The sequence below is a fragment of the Argiope bruennichi genome, chromosome 7 (assembly GCF_947563725.1).
Source record: "Argiope bruennichi chromosome 7, qqArgBrue1.1, whole genome shotgun sequence".
In the NCBI taxonomy this organism is placed as follows: domain Eukaryota; kingdom Metazoa; phylum Arthropoda; class Arachnida; order Araneae; family Araneidae; genus Argiope; species Argiope bruennichi.
Window position 1 is genome coordinate 88,376,467 of NC_079157.1, and position 19,932 is coordinate 88,396,398.

The 19,932-nt window shown below is 31.2% G+C and overlaps 2 protein-coding genes across 4 annotated transcripts in view; one reads left to right on the forward strand and one right to left on the reverse strand.

Moving 5' to 3' along the window:
• LOC129974987 (lamina-associated polypeptide 2, isoforms alpha/zeta-like) overlaps positions 1-2,183 on the reverse strand; it is a 90,585-nt gene extending 88,402 nt beyond the window's left edge. For both annotated transcript variants that reach the window (XM_056087837.1, XM_056087835.1), the window contains exon 1: positions 2,095-2,183. The gene's annotated coding sequence lies outside the window, so the exon portion shown is untranslated. The remainder of the gene's footprint in view (positions 1-2,094) is intronic.
• Positions 1-19,932, forward strand: part of LOC129974988 (RNA cytidine acetyltransferase-like) — a 60,618-nt gene that overhangs the window by 30,877 nt on the left and 9,809 nt on the right. For both annotated transcript variants that reach the window (XM_056087838.1, XM_056087839.1), the window contains exons 8-15: positions 6,162-6,241; positions 9,444-9,597; positions 10,822-11,035; positions 12,274-12,375; positions 13,856-13,930; positions 15,602-15,798; positions 17,628-17,676; positions 17,755-17,953. In XM_056087838.1, the coding sequence (XP_055943813.1) occupies positions 6,162-6,241; positions 9,444-9,597; positions 10,822-11,035; positions 12,274-12,375; positions 13,856-13,930; positions 15,602-15,798; positions 17,628-17,676; positions 17,755-17,953 (1,070 nt within the window). The remainder of the gene's footprint in view (positions 1-6,161; positions 6,242-9,443; positions 9,598-10,821; positions 11,036-12,273; positions 12,376-13,855; positions 13,931-15,601; positions 15,799-17,627; positions 17,677-17,754; positions 17,954-19,932) is intronic.

Consider the following 19,932-nt stretch of genomic DNA (forward strand, 5'->3'; position numbering starts at 1 on the left):
CGGTGACGGCCCTTAGGACTCAACCACAGTTCCCGCCAATTGCTGTTGTGGCGGTCCGGTCATTCAGTTTTATGGTTTAAATCCGTGTGCCTTAGGGCGGGTCGGAGAGTTAGATGGTTGACTTACCCCCCCCCCCCCAAATTATAATTTGCTATATCCGCCATTAAATCCAACCGTTTATGTTTTTTTTTTAAAGTTTTAAAATATATTTTTCCCCCTTCAACAGATAGATATTGAGATTGTTCAATGACTTATCCCCCCCCCCTCCTCCGAAAAAAGTCGAGACTAATTAATTATGAAACAAAGAAAAAGAAGTTAGAAAAAAATATCTTAGAATAAATTCATAGCAAGATTTTTAAAAACTTATACAGAGAGGCACACCCATGTCCGAATCCTATATAAACCGTTTAATCACATTCTCCAAACTTCATTTTGAATTATTAAAAATAAATGGTTAAAGTGAATAATTTGCTATATTTCTCACTTTGACTAAAAGAAGCGGTTATTATTAATAATGACTGTTAGTATTAATAATAACCGATTATTCACTTTGACAGTAATGTATATAATATGTACAAGTTTGAGAAGAATCGATGGTTTTTAAAAAACGTATTGACTGTATTTACACATTGAATTTATAATCTACATTAAGTTATAGCTGTCACTGTTGAAAAATAGGGCTTCCTATTATGAGGAAATAAATTATTTTTATCAGTTTCTATTGACCATAAATGAAAAAGTATAAAATCTTATTATTAATTAAATCTTATTATTAGCGTACATATAGCCTAATGTGGAGGGTAAAAATATAACCGATATTCATTTTATGCATGACTTCCAGGTCGGATTAAGTCTTCTCGGTGGCACTTTTCTTCTCCAAACTTTCAAAACCAAATTATTTTATATCGCTTTTTTTAATTTAATCTTTTTTTAAGTAGTTTTTCACTAGCAAATATAGCAATCTGAAATAGCAAAACTCTTCATTGCAGAGCAATTTTTAAAATAAGTTATTTTCAGCATATCACGTATTAAAAAAATATATATATAACCGAAATTTAAATATAATTTTTGTTTAACCCTTTCTAGGGCCGTGGGAAGTATGCTTTCCACCAAATTTATCAATCTTTGTACAAAATTATGTAGGTTAGCATAAGTTCTGACAAATTTTTTTAGTAAGTCAGAAACTTAGAATCTGACTTACTAAAATCTCAGACAAAATGATGAGTCTTGATTTGTTACGTAATTATTAATTAACCAAATTAATTAATTAAATAAATAAATAAAATTTATCTAATAGGCTAAATGAATCCCTTTTCTTATTCTAATTTCAAGCCTAAAAATATTTTAACATAATATGACTAGAAAAAAATGGCCCTTTAAAGGGTTAATATTTCTTTAAAAAAAATAGTAATAAAAAAACAGACGACGAAACTTTTCTTGTCGCAATCTGAATATTATTTAATAATAGGACCGGGCGTTGTTTTTTTTTAATTAAAAAGCCATTTTTTTTGGAATTATAAAATACTATAACATAAAACTTATAAATAGTAATTAATTAGAAATATTACTAGAATAATGTTCCCAAATTAATTTAAACAATACTTGATTTTAATTTGAATAAGTTTCAATTATTAAACTGCCTTTAAAATTAAACGAAAGCGCATATTAAATAACTCAAACTACCACAAAAAAAGGTCTCTGGGCCCCTCCTAAAGTTATGAACTTATAGGCAGTTATTTCCTTTGCCTATTTAATTTTTCTGTTCGCTGCTAAATGAAATAGCCCTTTTGACCTATTAATGGACCAAATTATAATATTATTTGAATATATTATATTATACAAATTATAATATATAATTATTATCATTTTTTTTTTTTTTTTTTTGTCTATTAATAGACCTTTTGGCCAAAAGGCCAAATTTTGTTTGGCCTTTTTGCTGTTCAATTAAAAAGCGACTTAAATGAAAGAACATAATGAAAACGACAAAATAAAAGGTAAATGAAATAAAGCTTATTCTCATGAATTGGTAAGAGTATTGTTCGGTTTGATTAAAAATGCATAGTAAGACAGGATCAAGAAATTTTCGTTACTTACCACGAAGAAAATGAAGCTTGTTTATTTGTATGGTGGTCTTAAATTATCTATTCTTTAAGTAACAAACGAAATCGCGAACCGAAAGTAAGTTATCTCAACTTTACAGCTACATCAATTTCGGAAGAGAACTCGCACATGCGCACAAAAAAAAAAAAAAGAAAAGAATGCAGCCGCACGATGACTATTGTTTATATCAGTCAAATTTCGAAACTAAGCTGAAATAAAAGTGCTTTTCAATTAATAGACTGAAAAAAATTGCATTTATGATTCAACAGGAAATTGGATATCTTTAAATTTAGTTTAGTTAAATTAATATTCCATTTCTAAGCAACGCAGTGATTATTTTGGACTGGACTTCATAGTATTGAATCATAATCGGATGAAGAGGATGACACGTGAGCTAGCAATTTCTAGGTATAGTTTTCTTGCTATATCTGGGTGAGAATGTGAGACCGATGACTCGACATCACATCTGATGACCGCCAGGCCCACATACTTGATGGGTCTTTGAATTAAACCGGGTTTTAATGCTTCGCTTTATTTCATCCCGGAAGGCATAATTTATGAACAAGAAAGAAGTGATAAGATACGTCAGTCGGCATTGCGGTTTTAGAGCAGAAGAGAAAAAAAAATGTTTTTCCTTAGTGATTTTATACTATGAGATTCTGATAGGGATCTTTGTCGATTTTGGTAAGGGAATTTTAGATTTCTGTAAAAGAATGTGGCAAACATTATCCCTTCACTCGGAATGTGAGAACTTGCAAAAGTAAGCATTTTTGTAGGGCGCGTGTAGCCTTAATTAATTTTTTTTTAATGTGGAATTGGATCAGGAAATAAGAAACCACGTTAGAATGAAGTTAATATTGGTTAAATTAAAATAAAAATTAGGAAATGAATTAGGATTTAAATTGGATTTCAATATATATATATGACATCAAAATATCTGAAAATCTCTTACCATCTAGAATGGTAGGGGAGGATAAATAGGGGGATCATGACACCTCGATTAGATTTTAGACAATATTTTATAATATGGAAAAAATACTACCATAAGATTGATCACATTTTGAATAATTTATCTGACTATAAATGATTACTTAATTAAGAAAAATTAAATAATCGTAGGCAACATGAAATGAAACTGGTTAGGTAAAAGAGAGAGAGAGAGAGAGAAAGAAAGCGATTTATTTTTATAATAACCATGTGGTGATCTTTTGCATATTCAATCCCTTAAAAGAAAAGAAGAAAAAAAACTTTATTTATGAATAATCAATTCCCGGCGGGAACTCGCACGTAAAGAGTTTTTTTTTCCCCTGAATACAAGGCGTAATACATTCTATGCAATCTAGTCAAGACGGTGAATTTAAAAAAGTACTGTACATTACATCAAAGAAGTTGTTATATACGCTATATATTATACATAATATATACTGTATATGGTCGAAGCTTAGTTATCTGATGCCTTCATCTTTATGCAAACTGTTCGAATCTTAGAATTTCTCGTCTCACTTGTATCTTAGTGATATTTCAGGAGTAATCATGTCACTCTTTTGCCCCCTCAAAGCACTAATACTTGATTTAATAAAGGGGGACAATTCCAGACTCTCTATATGTTTTTTTTTTAAATAATAGTAAAAAAAATCTTAACCCTCTCTGGTGGGCTCTATTATGAAGTATGTGAAGTAGCTGAAAAGTTTGATGCTGATGAAAAGATACCGCAGCTTTTGTGCTCGGAAAAGAGCCGTCAAAAAGGTTGTTATCAAAGGTTAAAATGTTATCAAAAAATGTTAGTAACCTAGTTATCAAATATATAAATTTGTAAAAAATATAAACTCTTTAAATTACAATTACTTAGGATTGCTGTGTGTACATATTAAACTGATTGGCACATTAATTACTTATTAAAATAGTTAATTAAACCATAAGTAATTTTTATAATATATTAAAATGTTAATTATCCAATAACTGGTTAGGCAATATTAGATCCTGCAAAGTAATAATTTTAAATGTTATATTCATTAGTAACGAGATCATTTACTAATTTACTCATTTCAATATTTTTTTTTTTTTGTATGATATACATCTATACTTATATAAAGCTCAATGTGTGTGGGGGGGGGGACAGAATAAACAGAATAAAGGAAATTAAAAATTTCTAATTTGCATAGCGTTACCCCAATTGCCAAAGACGGCTAGTATTAAATAAATAAAACATATATATATATATATTTACAAAGTTATTAGAATAAATTATTAACTTGTTGATTAATTCAAAAATGGGAAATTAAATTGGTCAGTTATTAAAAGAAGAGTCTCAGAAGCCATGTCTGTTGTTTAAAACCGCACACTGTCGTATTCTCTTCTGGGAAAACCTTATACGTTTTCCCATTTTGCTGATGCCGAACCATTTGATAGAATGCAGACGGAATTAACATATTCCGTCGTTGCTCTAACCCTCCAATATAATGGCGTTAAAATCAAAATTGTATTTCATATGCATGTAATATTTATGTGTCCGAACTTGCTTTAACTAACAGAAGCTGTATCATTTCCCTTTTATCAAGAATTCTTGTCTACTCTTGAGAATAGAAAATGTTTAACAGTATTGTTAAACAATATCATTCTGTTCATATCAATATCATATCAATTCATCCTTCATATCAATATCATATCAATTCATCCTTCATATCAATATCATATCAATTCATCCTTCATATCAATATCATATCAATTCATCCTTCATATCAATATCATATCAATTCATCCTTCATATCAATATCATATCAATTCATCATTTATATCAATATCATATCAATTCATCATTCATATCAATATCATATCAATTCATCCTTCATATCAATATCATATCAATTCATCCTTCATATCAATATCATATCAATTCATCATTTATATCAATATCATATCAATTCATCATTCATATCAATTCATCCTTCATATCAATATCATATCAATTCATCATTTATATCAATATCATATCAATTCATCATTCATATCAATTCATCCTTCACATCAATATCATATCAATTCATCCTTCATATCAATATCATATCAATTCATCATTCATATCAATTCATCATTCATATCAATATCATATCAATTCATCATTCATATCAATTCATCATTCATATCAATATCATATCAATTCATCATTCATATCAATATCATATCAATTCATCATTCATATCAATATCATATCAATTCATCCTTCATATCAATATCATATCAATTCATCCTTCATATCAATATCATATCAATTCATCATTCATATCAATATCATATCAATTCATCATTCATATCAATATCATATCAATTCATCCTTCATATCAATATCATATCGATTCATCATTCATATCAATATCATATATTGTTCTTCACAATATTGTATAATATTGCCAGCCTATATCGCTTGCGACGCACAAAAGTCTCACATTTCCCCGTTATCATGAATCCATGAAAATACTGATTGCAGAAGATAATCGGTAGTATTGTTACGATTTCCACTAGTTATTGTATAAAATTTAGATTATCGAACAGAACTGTAAAGATATCGTAAGATATCATGTTCTAATACAGCAAATATACTAGACCAAATGAAATTAGCCACGAGATTTTGACAATAGCTATCTTCAGTCATAAATTCGATTGAATGATTTCTTTTGAACATTATATCCTCTAAAACGTTAAATCTCTTTGTTTTCGATCATGATATTCAGATATCTTTTTGTTTTTCTTGTAAATGTATTTGCATAAAAGTGGAAATGTGATCCATGTAAAAATGCAATATCATTTATTTTGGAAAGTTGCACTTGAAAAAAAAAAATCCTTTATTGCACTTACAAAATAATTCAAACCTGAAATCTAAATTTCATTTGATTTTACTTTGATGTACATTGTAGATTTAGACCTTGCGTTATTTTTTTTTTTTTTTTTTTTTTTTTTTTGAAAAACTGAATGCTTGTTCTTACTTGCATGAACTGATTTTTTTTTTTTTTTTACAGTATGTTTTCTGTTAAACTATCAATTTTTGACTTTTATTTTTATTTTAGATACGAAGGTACTGGCAGATCCTTGTCCTTGAAGCTATTAAATCAATTACGGACACAAAGTGTTGCACCAGGAACAGAATGTAAGTCTTTGTTGATGACACATTTTTATTTAACTTGATTTGTAAAGGTGCTTGTAAGAATTCTGTAGCATTTTTTGTTCACTTCCTGATATATGCCCTATCACATTTGTGATTATCGTTTGCAGTTCCAGTTGACAGATAAATGTCAAAACAGTGTGTAGTGAGGTCAGATGCTCGGCCTGTTATGTCCAAGCGATGACTTTACTTAATGGTTAATAGATCACTTTTTCTTTTCGCTGATAAACTATCGTCATAGTCGCACCTTATTGGTGTTTCCATCGTAAGCAGTTTTTTCCGTCACTATCGTCTGCATTTTCAAGATGATTGAATAGTGTGCACTACATCTAATCACTAAAATCTTGTCTAATAATAAATAAATAAGTAATCACCAATCTGATAAAGCTTTAGTTTGGAAATTTTGTATGCCTGCGTGTTTGCATGTTCTGGATGACAAAACACTTTTCTTTTCCAAAACTTACTTATCAGTTAATTGATTTATTTAATTCGATATTGATGTATATGAGTATTTTCTCTTTGTAGTGATTTTTTTAAATCTCTTCAAGATTCCATTTTTAATAATGAATTATAAATTAAAGACTAAAAATTAGAAAATAATTAAAATTATGAAAAAAAAATTTACTACTCTAATAAAATTATTTTTTTAAAAAAAAGTTGTTTCTATAAATTTATTTATTTTACTGCTTCAGTAATCTTCATAAAAAATTCGAACTTGAAATTCTGACAAATATCTGATTTAGACCTCTATAAGTTCGAAAAACATGTCTTTAGAACTGTGTCTGTCTGTCTGTAAACACGATAATCTTTGAGCTAGGCGCATGAAATCTGATATGTAGTCTCTGGACAAAATTTGTTGATTTCTATCAAATTTTGAATGAAATTCACGCAGAAATATATCTGACCAGTCATCCAAATACAAATGAACACTCTAATCACAAAATGTAAAAAGGTCTACAGATAAAATTTAGTCCATAGGATAGCATCTGTAATATAGATCCATATCAAATTTAGAACTAAATCCCTCTAGGGGTTGTCAGTCAGTCTGTCAGTACTTTTTCATGCATATAAGCGTGAAAATTTAAAAACACAACAATTTGTTCATTGAAAGGTGGTAGACAGTTATAGCACCTAATGTGTGATTTTTTTCATCAAATTTTGAATCAAAGACATCAGAGGACTAGCTTTCTGCTGATCTATACATTACCATGCATGTATATGCGATAGCTTCAAAAATGCAGCTGCTTAGATTAATGGTATGTGATCTTTTTTCTGCTATTGTAATTGTGCCGCGGTGGCCTAGTGGTAAGGTCTCGGCTTTGGAACCGGAGGGTTTCAGGTTCGTGACCCGATTCCACCGAAGAACCGTCGTGTAAGGGGGTTTGTTGCACGTTAAATCTGTCATGACCAAACGCCCCCCTCTCCACAACTCCCCGCTGGTGTGGAGAGGGGGGCGCCAGCTCAGGTGTCGTCCTCGTCATCTGATCGCGGTTCAAAATGACGAGGTCCGTCCCAAAATAGCCCTAGTGTTGCTTCACACGGGACGTTAATATAACCAAACCAAACCTGCTATTGTACTTGTCAAATTTTATCTTCAATCAGTCAAAAAAAAAGGTATTTAAAATGCATATTAGTTTTTCATCACTATATTAAATGCAATAAAGTGCTCATATGTAGGACTCTGAAAATAAAGATATGAGCACTTGTAAAGTTAATGGACTTGTCCTAAGTCAACAGTACGGCTGAGTGATAACGTCTTTATTATAGAAGTATATGAGAAAATTTTTGGAGACCACTCCTTGCTGGTTTATAGTAGAATGCAATCTTCACTATAAAAAAACAAGCAAAACATAAATGCTGTTGGAACAATATGCATTGCATGGAAAACCCCGGCACTAGGCAAATATTAAGTAACAGTTTGAAAATAGCGAATAAGGATAGAGAAGCAAAGAACTTCAACACAATTTATCTTGTTACTCACATTTTCGTCATGCTCAAAGTGCCATCGTATATGAAACCAGCTCTGATATATCAGAGAAAGTATACGAAATGTAAAAAGAAAAAGCATTATATGCACCAAGAAATTCGAACTAGAAATTTCAATGAAAATTTGTATTTCAGATATAGCTGCCAAAAAAAAAAAATACATTTTTGGAATTATATCTTTCCTTGAACAGGATAACTCAAAAACTATTTGAGCTAGAAGGATGAAATGTGGTATATGGTCATGGCGCCACACTTGTAGATTTCTGGCAAATTTTGAATGACATCCATACAAAGGAAGTCTGTCTGTCGAGTTGTTCGAATATAACTTAACCTGGTAGCTACAAAATGAAGAGATTTAAGAGAAAGAAGATGGATGAAATTTGGCACAGGGATTTGACTTCTAAGCTGTAGATATCTATCACATTGGGAACCAAATTCACCGAGGGGTTGACCGTCTGTTGGTTTATTCTTTTGCATCAAAAAAAAAAAAAAAAAACATATCATACATATCAAAAAACATATCAATTTTGTTAAATGAATTTTTTCACTGTTTTAACATCTAAAGTAGAGACATGTAACAAATTCGAAATGATATCTGTGGTGGGGTTGACCGTCTGTTGGTTTGTACCTCCTAAAGCATGTAAATGCGATCTCAAAAAAAAAAAAAAAAAAAAAAAAAAAAAAAAACCCAGCTACTTAAGTATAAGAAAATGGCTATGTGATCTTACGACTTCAATTGTAGTTCTGTCACAAAATTTGATTTGAATCGGTCGGAAAAAAGACATTCATAATGCATATTCGGTGTTCTGGAGTTTGTGTACTAACCGCATTACAGTAATTAATTTCCAAAGAGGGCATTCTAATAAGCTCTCAACTATTGTTCGCCAATAGCATGTGGTTAATAATATACATTTATTAAAGAGTATGCGAGAAAGTTTTGGGAAGCATTCAAGCTCCCCCAACGAAGGATTGCCTTTGAGTTTCTTATTATACATGCTCTGTTGTAAAAATGTTTTATTTCCGTATGCCTATCCTATCCTTTAAATTAATATGTTGATTTTGAAACACCCTGCATAAGTCATCATTATTATTAGCTAAAAAAAATTGTATTCTATTTTTTTTTTTTTTTTCTGCTTTTAAGCAAGTAAGGAAATAAATAATTTTAAAAAACCTACCCAATGCTGTCTTTTATTATTTATAGATCCTGTTTTACATGAAATTCAATTGGAAGAGGCTATTCGCTATGCCAATGGAGATTGTGTTGAAACATGGTTGAATAGGTTGTTGTGTTTGGATGCTTCAATGGAGCTCCCTTGTTTTGATTGTGAACCACCCAAATATATGGAGTGTGACTTGTATCTTTTGAAATGTTCTAATTCGAATTTTTAAGATATTATTTGAAATATTCATATTTGAATGTAATGCACAGATGTTTGCATGGTTAAAATATAAATATAGATATAAAATGTATGACTAATCAAATGGTTGTTTCATATTTACTCTCTATTAAATCTAACTAACTTTGTCTAACTTCATGTTCAAAATGCCTCAAAAATTTTATATAAATATATTTCTCATGCTATTTCAACAGTCTTACACCTGTTTTGTTTAATGTGCATTTGAGCCATCTTAATGGATTCAAGTCCCATGACATCATACTGCTGATAAAAACATAACTCCCGGTTCATCTCTCTGCTTATTTTCGCGATACTTTAAATTTATTTTGTTTCTTCATTCTCCGCTCATTAAAATGTACAAATATTAAACAGAATTCTTCTTCCTTAACTTGCAACAATGGAATAAAAATATATTTAAATATTTCATAAAACACTGAAAACAATTTAAATTTCATCATAACTATAAAATCGTTAAAAATTGATACAATTAATACAATTTTTTTAAAGAAACTGTCAAAGTTTATAAAGGTAATTTCTCTGCAGTTAAATTGGTAACATTGAAGTAAGCAAGTTTCTAATTTTTAAATGATGTAAAAAGGATTTTTTCAAATAATAATTTTGGACCATTGCTGTTATTTGAAATAACCGTTTTTGGGCTATTACTAAAATTTCACTTAATTTTTAACTAATTAAAAATTAAGTGAAACAATAAAAAACGATTTAAATTTCGTCGCAACTATAAAATCGTTAATATCATTAAAAATTAATTTTTTTAAAAAATTTTAAGAACTTGTCAAAATTTATAAAATTAATTGCATTTCAATTGAATTAGTAATATTAAAATAAACAATTTTTAAGTGATGTAAACATATTTTTTTTCAAATAATATTTTTAACAATTATTGTAAAAAAGCGGAAAATTTTCACTAAATCTTTAATTAATTAAAATTCTAAGAAATTCCATTCTTATTCCCACACGCAAATATAAAATGCAAAATTTAATAGCTTGAGGTCAAACGGTCCGTCCTCACGGTTCATCAAACACGCATACATTTTCCTTTATTGATAAAGGTATGTTTGAGAGGGCAATTCATTTATTCTATAAAAATAATCTTATAAATGTTGAATATAAATGATTGTTCATTAAAATCTCAGGAATAACCTTGACTGCTTTTTAATAAAGATATTATGTTAACAGAGACGCATTATTTAGTTATAACAAGTTTGCAGAGAAATTTCTGCAAGACGTTGTCTCGTTATTTGTCTCTTCTCATTACAAAAACTCTCCAAACGATTTATTAATGATGGCTGATGCACCAGCTCACCATATTTTCTGCTTGTTGCCACGTGAGAGTGTTAACTCCAATAATTTACCCAATGTTTTGTGTGCTGTCCAGGTAATTATTTTTAAATTAATCATTGAATGTTTTTTATGAATATTTTAAAAAAGAATTTCGTTTTTATAAAAAATTCAAATGTTTGATGATAGAGAGCTATCTTTTCCCCTCATTCTATCTGCTTTACAAGTAACTTGTTTCCATTGTTGTAGAAATGTACTTTCGAATTAAATTTAATTACAGTATATTTTAGCATGTAAAATGATAATACACTGGAACCTTGATAATCCGAATATATATATATTAATTTTCTAAAAAAAATTATTTTTAATGAAGGAAAGTAGCAATCACGAATCAGAAGTAAAGCAAATGTTATGCCTATTTAAACGAAACATTTGAAATGGAATTAAGAATCGATTGTAACACCTTAATTAGTAGAAATAGATTTGTTTTCTTTCTATGTAAGGAACCAAATCTGCTTCATAATACGATTTCGCGCAAGCTCCCGTAAAAATTACGTTGGTCTGTGTAATTACAACATACTGTTGCCATTAATGTAACGCAGCATCAGTTCAAGCAATATCTCCTAATGCACAGAGCTTCTGAACTGTTGGAATGCCATTCAAAGCAATCTAACAATCTCGCCGGCGTCCTGGCATAGGGGTAGCGCGTCTTACCCGTGATCTGGTCTTCCCGGGTTCGAGTCCCGGTTTGGGCATGGCTGTTCTTCCTGTTCTATCTGTGAGATGTGTGAATGTGCCCTCCTGTAAAAAGGGGTTGTGCAAGCGAATGAGTGATGCGTGAGTAGTCAAGTCTCTTGACCCAAGATGGCTCTACGATAAAAACAAAAGGCGCTCCCCCTTAGGATTAAATCGGCTGTCTTCGAACAGCGGGCTTGTCCATGGCAAGTACCATAAGAAACAACAACAACAATCTAACAATCTCAGTTGCAAACGTGCAAAGCGATAAAATATCAAGATTTCTCTGTCATAAATATTCATTTTTCTGTTTTAGCCATTACAATACTTCTTAACATTGTAGTAAGAGCTTTATTAAGTAGAGAAACTTATATCACTTCGAATGAAAAAAAGAAAAACAGAAAAAAAAATTATTTATTTTTCATTATAGACCATAGAAAATTACATAAAAGTGTGCTTGAATGTCTTGTAAATGCTTATATTTTCTAGAATTTATTTATAAATAAATATGATCACAGTGAAAATTATTATATGGTGGAAACTTATGGATTTTATATTTAGTTATTTTAATATAATTTAATTTAAATATATGGATTGCAGGTTTGTCTTGAAGGCCAAATTTCTGTTGAGACGAGCCAGTTTGAGCAGTCAGAAGGGAGAAGAGCTTCTGGCGATCTGATTCCCTGGGTTATTTCCCAACAGGTTTGTTTGTTATCACTTTTTTTCTAAACTAAAATGAGAAAAAAATCTCTCTTATCCAAAAGTATAACGTGTGGGTATAGTGATAAAGATGTGACGAAGTCTGTCTCTGTCTACTAGAAATTATTACAAAAGAGCCATTAAATGTAATACTGTAAACTTTTCACAATTTTTTTTTAGTCCAATAGATCGCGTAACAAATGCAGAAATTGTGATTTTACATTTGATTGTTATCAAAATGGCGTCAACTGAGGAAAAAGTTCACTGTATTCTTGGTTCCATGAAATATTGCTGTTCGATGGCAATTTTGAGGTTACTTAAAGGACAGAATATTTACAATGCGAATTGATTATAGTGATTCACTCAAAGTTGTTCGTCTATCAATCACAGATGCTATAACTAGAATAAAAGACGAAATGTTGGATAATTCGTGGTGAGAATTGAAATAGAACCACCTCGAATTCTTCGAGTTAATATTCGCATTAAAATGTTCATGGTATAAGGTGATTTAGTTTAGTTATATTAACGTCCCGTTGTAAAGCAACACTAGGGCTATTTTGGAACGGACCTCGTAATTTTGGACCGCGGTCAGATGACGAGGACTACACCTGAGCTGGCACTTGAGGGGCGTTATCAAATTTTGAGCCGTATCCTACAAAGATTTATCATCTGTCCTTTCATATGCATGCAATTACGAAAATTCAAAAATGGCATCACATAGGTAATTAAAATTTAGTATGCAGTCCTAGCATCTAAAATGTTGTTCCTTATCAAATCTTGAGCTAAATCTCTCTGAAATTTGTCCGCCTGTCAGTCTGTTCTTTCGTAAGCATTTGAGCGCCATCGCAAAATCCTAAATGAAATTCGGTATGTGATCTTGCTTAAAATTTAACTCTTTGTCAAATTTTGATTTCAACCAGTATCTAAAAAAAAGCGTCTAATTGGCATATTTGATTTTCATCATATACTACGAAGTACAAAACACTCATTAGTGGGAGTCTGAAAAATCTAAGCACTGCTACACTTGAGTGTTGTACTGCAACACTCAATCGTAGATGGGCTCGGTAACACGCAATGTAGTACAAAATGTCAGTTGGAATACTTTGGAACATCTTTCCTACAGCCCAAATCTCGTATCAGGTGATTTCTTTTCTCTTCGGACTGTTAAAGAAGCACCTGGCACGTTGCTATTTCAGGCCTGATGCCAAAATTCAGGAAATTGCCATTATTTGGTTCTGTAATCTAGTTTAGATTTCTTTTATGCCGTTTTCGATAGAATGGTTTATTGGCAGCATAAATGCTTCAATAACCATGACAATTATGTCGGAAGGTTGCATTCAACAATACTTGTCTACCTTCCTATATCTCTTTGATTGCATAAGTATACCTTTTCTCACAGAGGACTGTTATCGTACTTTTTGTATCATCCTTTTAAATGGGAAAAAAATTATGCATCTACAATGAAAGCCTATTTATGTTATAGTTCCAAGATGTGGGATTTTGTGCAATGTCTGGTGCCCGAGTTGTACGAATCGCTACTCATCCACAATATCAAAAAGTATGTAGTTCTTTTTTTATTTAAATTTTTTTTTTATTCATTTCTTAACGTGTTACCTTTCTGAGTTCCGGTTGTGTATAGTTCCTAATATAATACAATATTTAATATTTACAGGACTTTATTTTATTTAGTTTTGAGTCATTATTAATAAGCCATCTGGTAGAGAATTTAAGAAAAATTTATTAAAAAATTCTGTTATAATTCTAATAACTGGTTATAAAATATACATGAATGTTCTATAATTAGACCGACAATCTCAGAAGATAATTAATAGACATCAAAAGGAACAAAAATTCGAATGGAACATGGTGTCACAAGTCGCGAAAAAACACACACAGTTTTCGACGTCACGCTGGAAGAATATATATTAATTATTATAAGAGTGTTTAGAAGGAGTGGCCAATGGTGTCATTGCATAATCAGTAATGATATAAAAACAATTTCGAAACTCGCTCAAAGATTGCAGATATGCTTTTGATGCCTTCCACAATGACGGCAATCCGCACTATGAGATTCTCCATTTTGTTTATAGGCATCGTATAAACAAATGATGTAAGGTGATTCCCGTAAGAAAAAATCGAAAGAATCCGGGGAATGTGAAAGCCAAGCAATAAGATGATAACGCGCCTCACAAAGAAAGTATGCAGTGCACTATCATGCGTTAGCTGCATGCCTCCACGTTGCACTGCGGCCGGCACACTTTGTATTATATACGCGAAAATATGCTGCAAAATACAAAGTATGTTCCTTCAGTATTTGGGCAGCAAGTACGGCCCAAGAGATAATTATCCAGGATTGTTGCCTGCATGTTGACATTAAATCTCTCTTAAGATTTCCACAGTATATTGGCATGGAGGGTATCTATCGCCGGCATGTGTGCATCATGAGTGCTGATAATGCCTCCTGAACTCGGAGCTTCCATGTGTATTCCGAGATTTTTACTCCGTCAGTGTGATTTGCGACACCATGTTTCATTGGAATTTTTGTTCCTCTTAATGCTTATTAACAACTTTTTGAAGGAGTTGGAACAATTATAGCACTGCTTGTATTAAAGACCGAAAAAAATAGGAAATAATATGAATTGAATAACATTTTTATTAATACTGAAATGAAGAAAATTACTCTTAATTAAAAACTTTAGGTATTATAATTAATAAGACAAAAAGATTAAACTACAATGAAAGGAAATTCTTATATATTCACTAAAATTTAAACTATATTATGAATATGGTTAAAATAAATATTTGCGAAAACAGAAGAAAAATAAAATCACCTGGAATGATCTGAAAACTTCGACCAAATTCGGTATACTTATGTTGGCTTATAGAGCGCCACACACACATACTTTCATCTTTATTATTAATAGATACAATCTAGGGAAAAGTTAGTGTGCCGCAGTTTATAAAAATCGTTTTCATAGTCTAAATATCGTTGATGCAAGTGAGATATTCTTATTTTAATCAAAAATAAATATTTAAACGATAAGAGGAATTTTTTTTTTTTTTTGCGTTATAATATTTTATATAAAAGTATTCTTTGTATTAAAGTTATTATATTTTTAAAAAATAAGAATCAGATTCTTTTTTTTATTATTATTTTTATTATCTTTCTTCTAATTAATATTGAATATATCAACCAGTTTTTATAATTCTATTTATTGTTATTTTACAGATGGGATATGGGAAACACGCTCTCCATCTTTTATCACAATTTTACAGTGGAACCTTTTCAACAGGAGATGAAAATACGAATTCCACTCCAAGTAAAAAGAAAAGGAACTCTTCTTTGTTGTTGCAACTTCAGGGTCTACACCAGGAACCTCTAGATTATTTAGGAGTCTCCTATGGTCTTACACCTGAATTATTTAAGTGAGTGTGTGTGTGTGTGTTGTTTTTTTTAGTATTTCAGATCACAGATGGAATCATGAGTGCTTGGTTCTGAAAATTTTCCCCAAAACACGAAGAATAAATAAATAATACAAAAAAAAAGTTTCACCAAAATCATTTTTATTTTATGGCAGTAGTTGCATCCCGATATATGCTGAAACTATTCTAAATCTATATAGATGTGGGGAATATAGATGCAATTACAACAGTCTAACAAAGTGCCATGGACAGTAGCACCTACTACATTCATGATTTTTTTCACTCCCCCACCCCCTGTAGTCATCCATGAGTTGTTTAAAAAAATAAACAACGTCTAGAGCATTTTCGCTTTCCTTCTTTGCATTTACTGGAAAACGGGCTTTTACATATTAGTATATTGTCTCAATGGTTTCCCCCAAGAATGGCGCCTGGGGCATCTTCCACCCCACCCCGGTCACTATACCACTGGCATGGAAATAAAATATTGGTGCATTAATGTCACTTGTTAAAGTCACTTACAATGAAGGAGCGAAAAATAATATCAGGACGCATTGTATGCTTGCTAAGGCTTTGAGGACTGGTTGAATTGGAGGGGTTGGAACTGAACTGATTTTTGAACTGGAGGGCTTGCTAAAAAAGGGATCCTGGCACTAATACTTCACTGTGCTCCTGTTAAAGTGTTCTTTGTCTACATGTTCAGAAGGCTAATCCAAGCCAAACTAAATTAAACGAAATTTAAAATGGCAATTTTTTTAAAAAAAAGAAATTACTAAAAATGAATAAGGGATCTAATTGGTGTATAACATAATTTAATAGCTTTGTGGCACCAAAAGAGTAATACTGGTACTTTGTCACCAGACTTTGAATTAAAGGATCAAGGCAAGATGCCATCATTATAAATCATTTACAAATATAACAACTCGTTATTGACTAATATAATGTTCCAATATAATGAACTACATTACTTCCTCAAAATCGACTAATAATAAGGGAATAATTGCAATAAAAATACATATAATTAATCATATTTACAAGAAAGAAATGAATAAAAATTAAATTTAAATTGTTTTCCTAAGTGCTCAATCAGAACAATAACAGGAATCATTTTCTAATTAATCTTTTAAAATTGTTTACTTGTTGATCATAGGTATGTAGCGATATTTTCTAAGACTGGATATTCAGATTCATTTGTTATTGCTCCTTCAGCAAATCTAAACAACGTTTTCGATTCATGAAAAGCACTCATACCATACTGTGTGTGTGATGATATTTTAAAATCTAATTTAAACTTAATTAATTTCCTAATTCTCCACTCAATTCAGCACATATTAATTTATTCTAAAATATTATCTTATTTCCTGATCCCTTTCCACTTTTTCTATTTAATTAATGCAACAGAAAGCTCTGTAAAAGTGCTTTCGTCAGCGATTCCTACGCTCCGAATGAAGGGATAAAATATTGCTGACTTAATCAAATTCTTCTAAAAGATCCCTATGATTCCCTTGCCTGTGGTCGACCCGTGTAGGAAATCCCTATTAAAATCTCATGGTATATAAGACCAGAGATAAATAATTCTTCCTCTTTTACGCTAATCTGCTCTTGTATCGCGCTGTGAACAGACGTGCCTTGTCCGCGCCTCTTGTACACAAAAAATCATGCCTCCCGAGATGGAAATAATATGAAGTTAAAATTCAAAAGTCTTTTCTGTCTTCGGCCACGACTATATATATATATATATATATATCACAATGTGGCATATGCGCATCACAAAGCTTATAATGATCAAATGGCATCTTCAAATAATTTTTTTGCTTTGTTTTGTTATTTTCTAGGTTTTGGAAAAAATCTGGATTTGCTCCTTTATACATCAGACAAACTACGGTAAGTTCGTATCCAATCGATTTATTGTTTTGCTGAACTTTATAAGTTTGCATTGAAGGTTTTGCAATATCATTTTAGAGTGAAGTTACTGGGGAACATTCGTGCATCATGATCAAGTACCTCAAGGATCAGTCCTCAAAAGACAGTAACTGGCTGTCAGATTATTTCTCGGATTTTTCAGAAAGATTTGCTTCACTTCTCCTATCGTCATTCAAGCACATGCCTTCCTCTCTCGCACTAAGCATATTTCACTACGAAAATTTAAGACTTCAAAAAGGTATGTGGTTCTGTTTATCGCTAGTGTTTATAACCACCTGCTGTTACATATTTCTTCTTTGTAACCCAATACTAATTCCATGAACAATATGATAACATACAGCAACGAGACTTTCGGAAAGATTTGAAAACAAAATTTACAAGCAGAGCTCAAAAGTGGTGTTTTGATTTAAATATCATTTTAGAATAAATTTATCAAAGAAAAGTACAAAGTAAGGATTAAATAATAATTAATAAAAATCATTTTTGTCTATTAAAATGATTAATTATAAATTGGTAACTGATCAAAATGAACGAAGCCGTTAAGCAGCATTTGATCCCCCCCCCCCTTTGTTTTGCATGTAGGCCTGTAATCATATTGTAAATACAACTGACGATCATTAAACTACTATTGAAACTCTTCCATTTGATAGAAAGTAAAATAATGTAAACTAGAAGCCTTTGGCGACCAACTTGCTCGCCCATATTATTGACTTTTCAGGCTATGAAACGATTAATATGAAATGCATTTTTTAAAATTCCTGTTTATTTTATATGACTTAAAAATATGTATTCGATTGAATCTATCTGCAACAATTATTGTGGGCCCAGAAGGTGCCATACTACGTAATAAAAGCAAAAATGGAAATCCTACTTCGGAATTAATGTCCAAAAAAGAAAAAAGAAATTATCTTAATTTTAACATTGGCAAATCCACGCGATTGAATATTTTGATGGTTGAACTCGAATTCCATAATATTAAAAGCATATAATGTTGTAAAGTAAATTTGCAGAATTTATTAAAAGTAAAGAAAAAATGTATAGAAATGAAATGGATATCATTAAAAAGGTTTTTATCATGTGAGAACATGATGTTGTTTTGGTTAGGGGTTTTGAAGCTCGAAATCGCGTTGGTCATAGGTTCCCAAAGTGGTCCAGGTGGACCCCCAGGGGTCCATAGGAGACCACACGGGGGTCCACGTAGACGTGAAAAGAAAACAGGGGTTCACACGTTGTAAGTGGGGGTCCACGAAAAATTTTCTGGTTTTCATAACAAAGAACAAAAATTTTGGCTTGGATTTACCTATCAACGTAGACAGGTAGCATCATTCACTAAGTAGGTACTCAAAAATATTCACTCAGTTCAAACACAGAATTGGATAGAACAATAGATAATAGTACAAGTGGGGAATAGTGGGAAATTGCGAGAAAATTTTTGATACGTTTCCCTCGTCATAACTTGTCAAAAGAAGTTTTAGTGCCGTTACCAACCTGTTAACAAAAGAAAAAAAAAAAAGGAGCAGATTGAACATCACAGAAGGGGGAGATTTGAGATTACTTCTTACCAAACTGAAGCCAAATATTGATAATCTGCTGTCAATTCATCAAGTACATCTGTCTCATTAAAAGTATGACTATTTTTTATTGTTGATTTACATTTCAGAGTTCATTGTTGATTTTTTTTGTCAATTGTTGATTGTTTGTAATAATAAATGTTTATAATTTTGTATAACCACAAGTATTATTTTAATAAATAGGACACAAGAAAATGTGCTACTTTTTTTCCTTCTTAACAGCCCCAATTTAGGGTGATATTTTTTAGGAGTTTTGGGAATACAGTAGAAATGTAGCAGCAGGGGGTCTACCAAAAATGTTAAAACTTTGAAAGTGGTCCACGAGAAAAAAAAGTTTGGGAACCTCTGGCGTAGGTAAGGAATATTGAAGCTTGAAATCGCGTAGGCAAGGAATAAAGCATAAATGGCAATTTTCATCATCATCTTTTAACCACATATATTTTTTATCTGCTTTTACCGGTATTGCATTATTATTATGTATGCTTCTTTGAAAGCAGATGCGTTTTTAAAAAGCTGACCTGCTTTTAGCAGTATTGCTTTATTATTACGTACGCTTTTTTGGCAGCAGGTGCGTTTTTAAAAGGTTGACGTAGAACTATGACATCATAGCTATTATTTCGTCTCAAAATCGGTCGAGCTCCAAAAC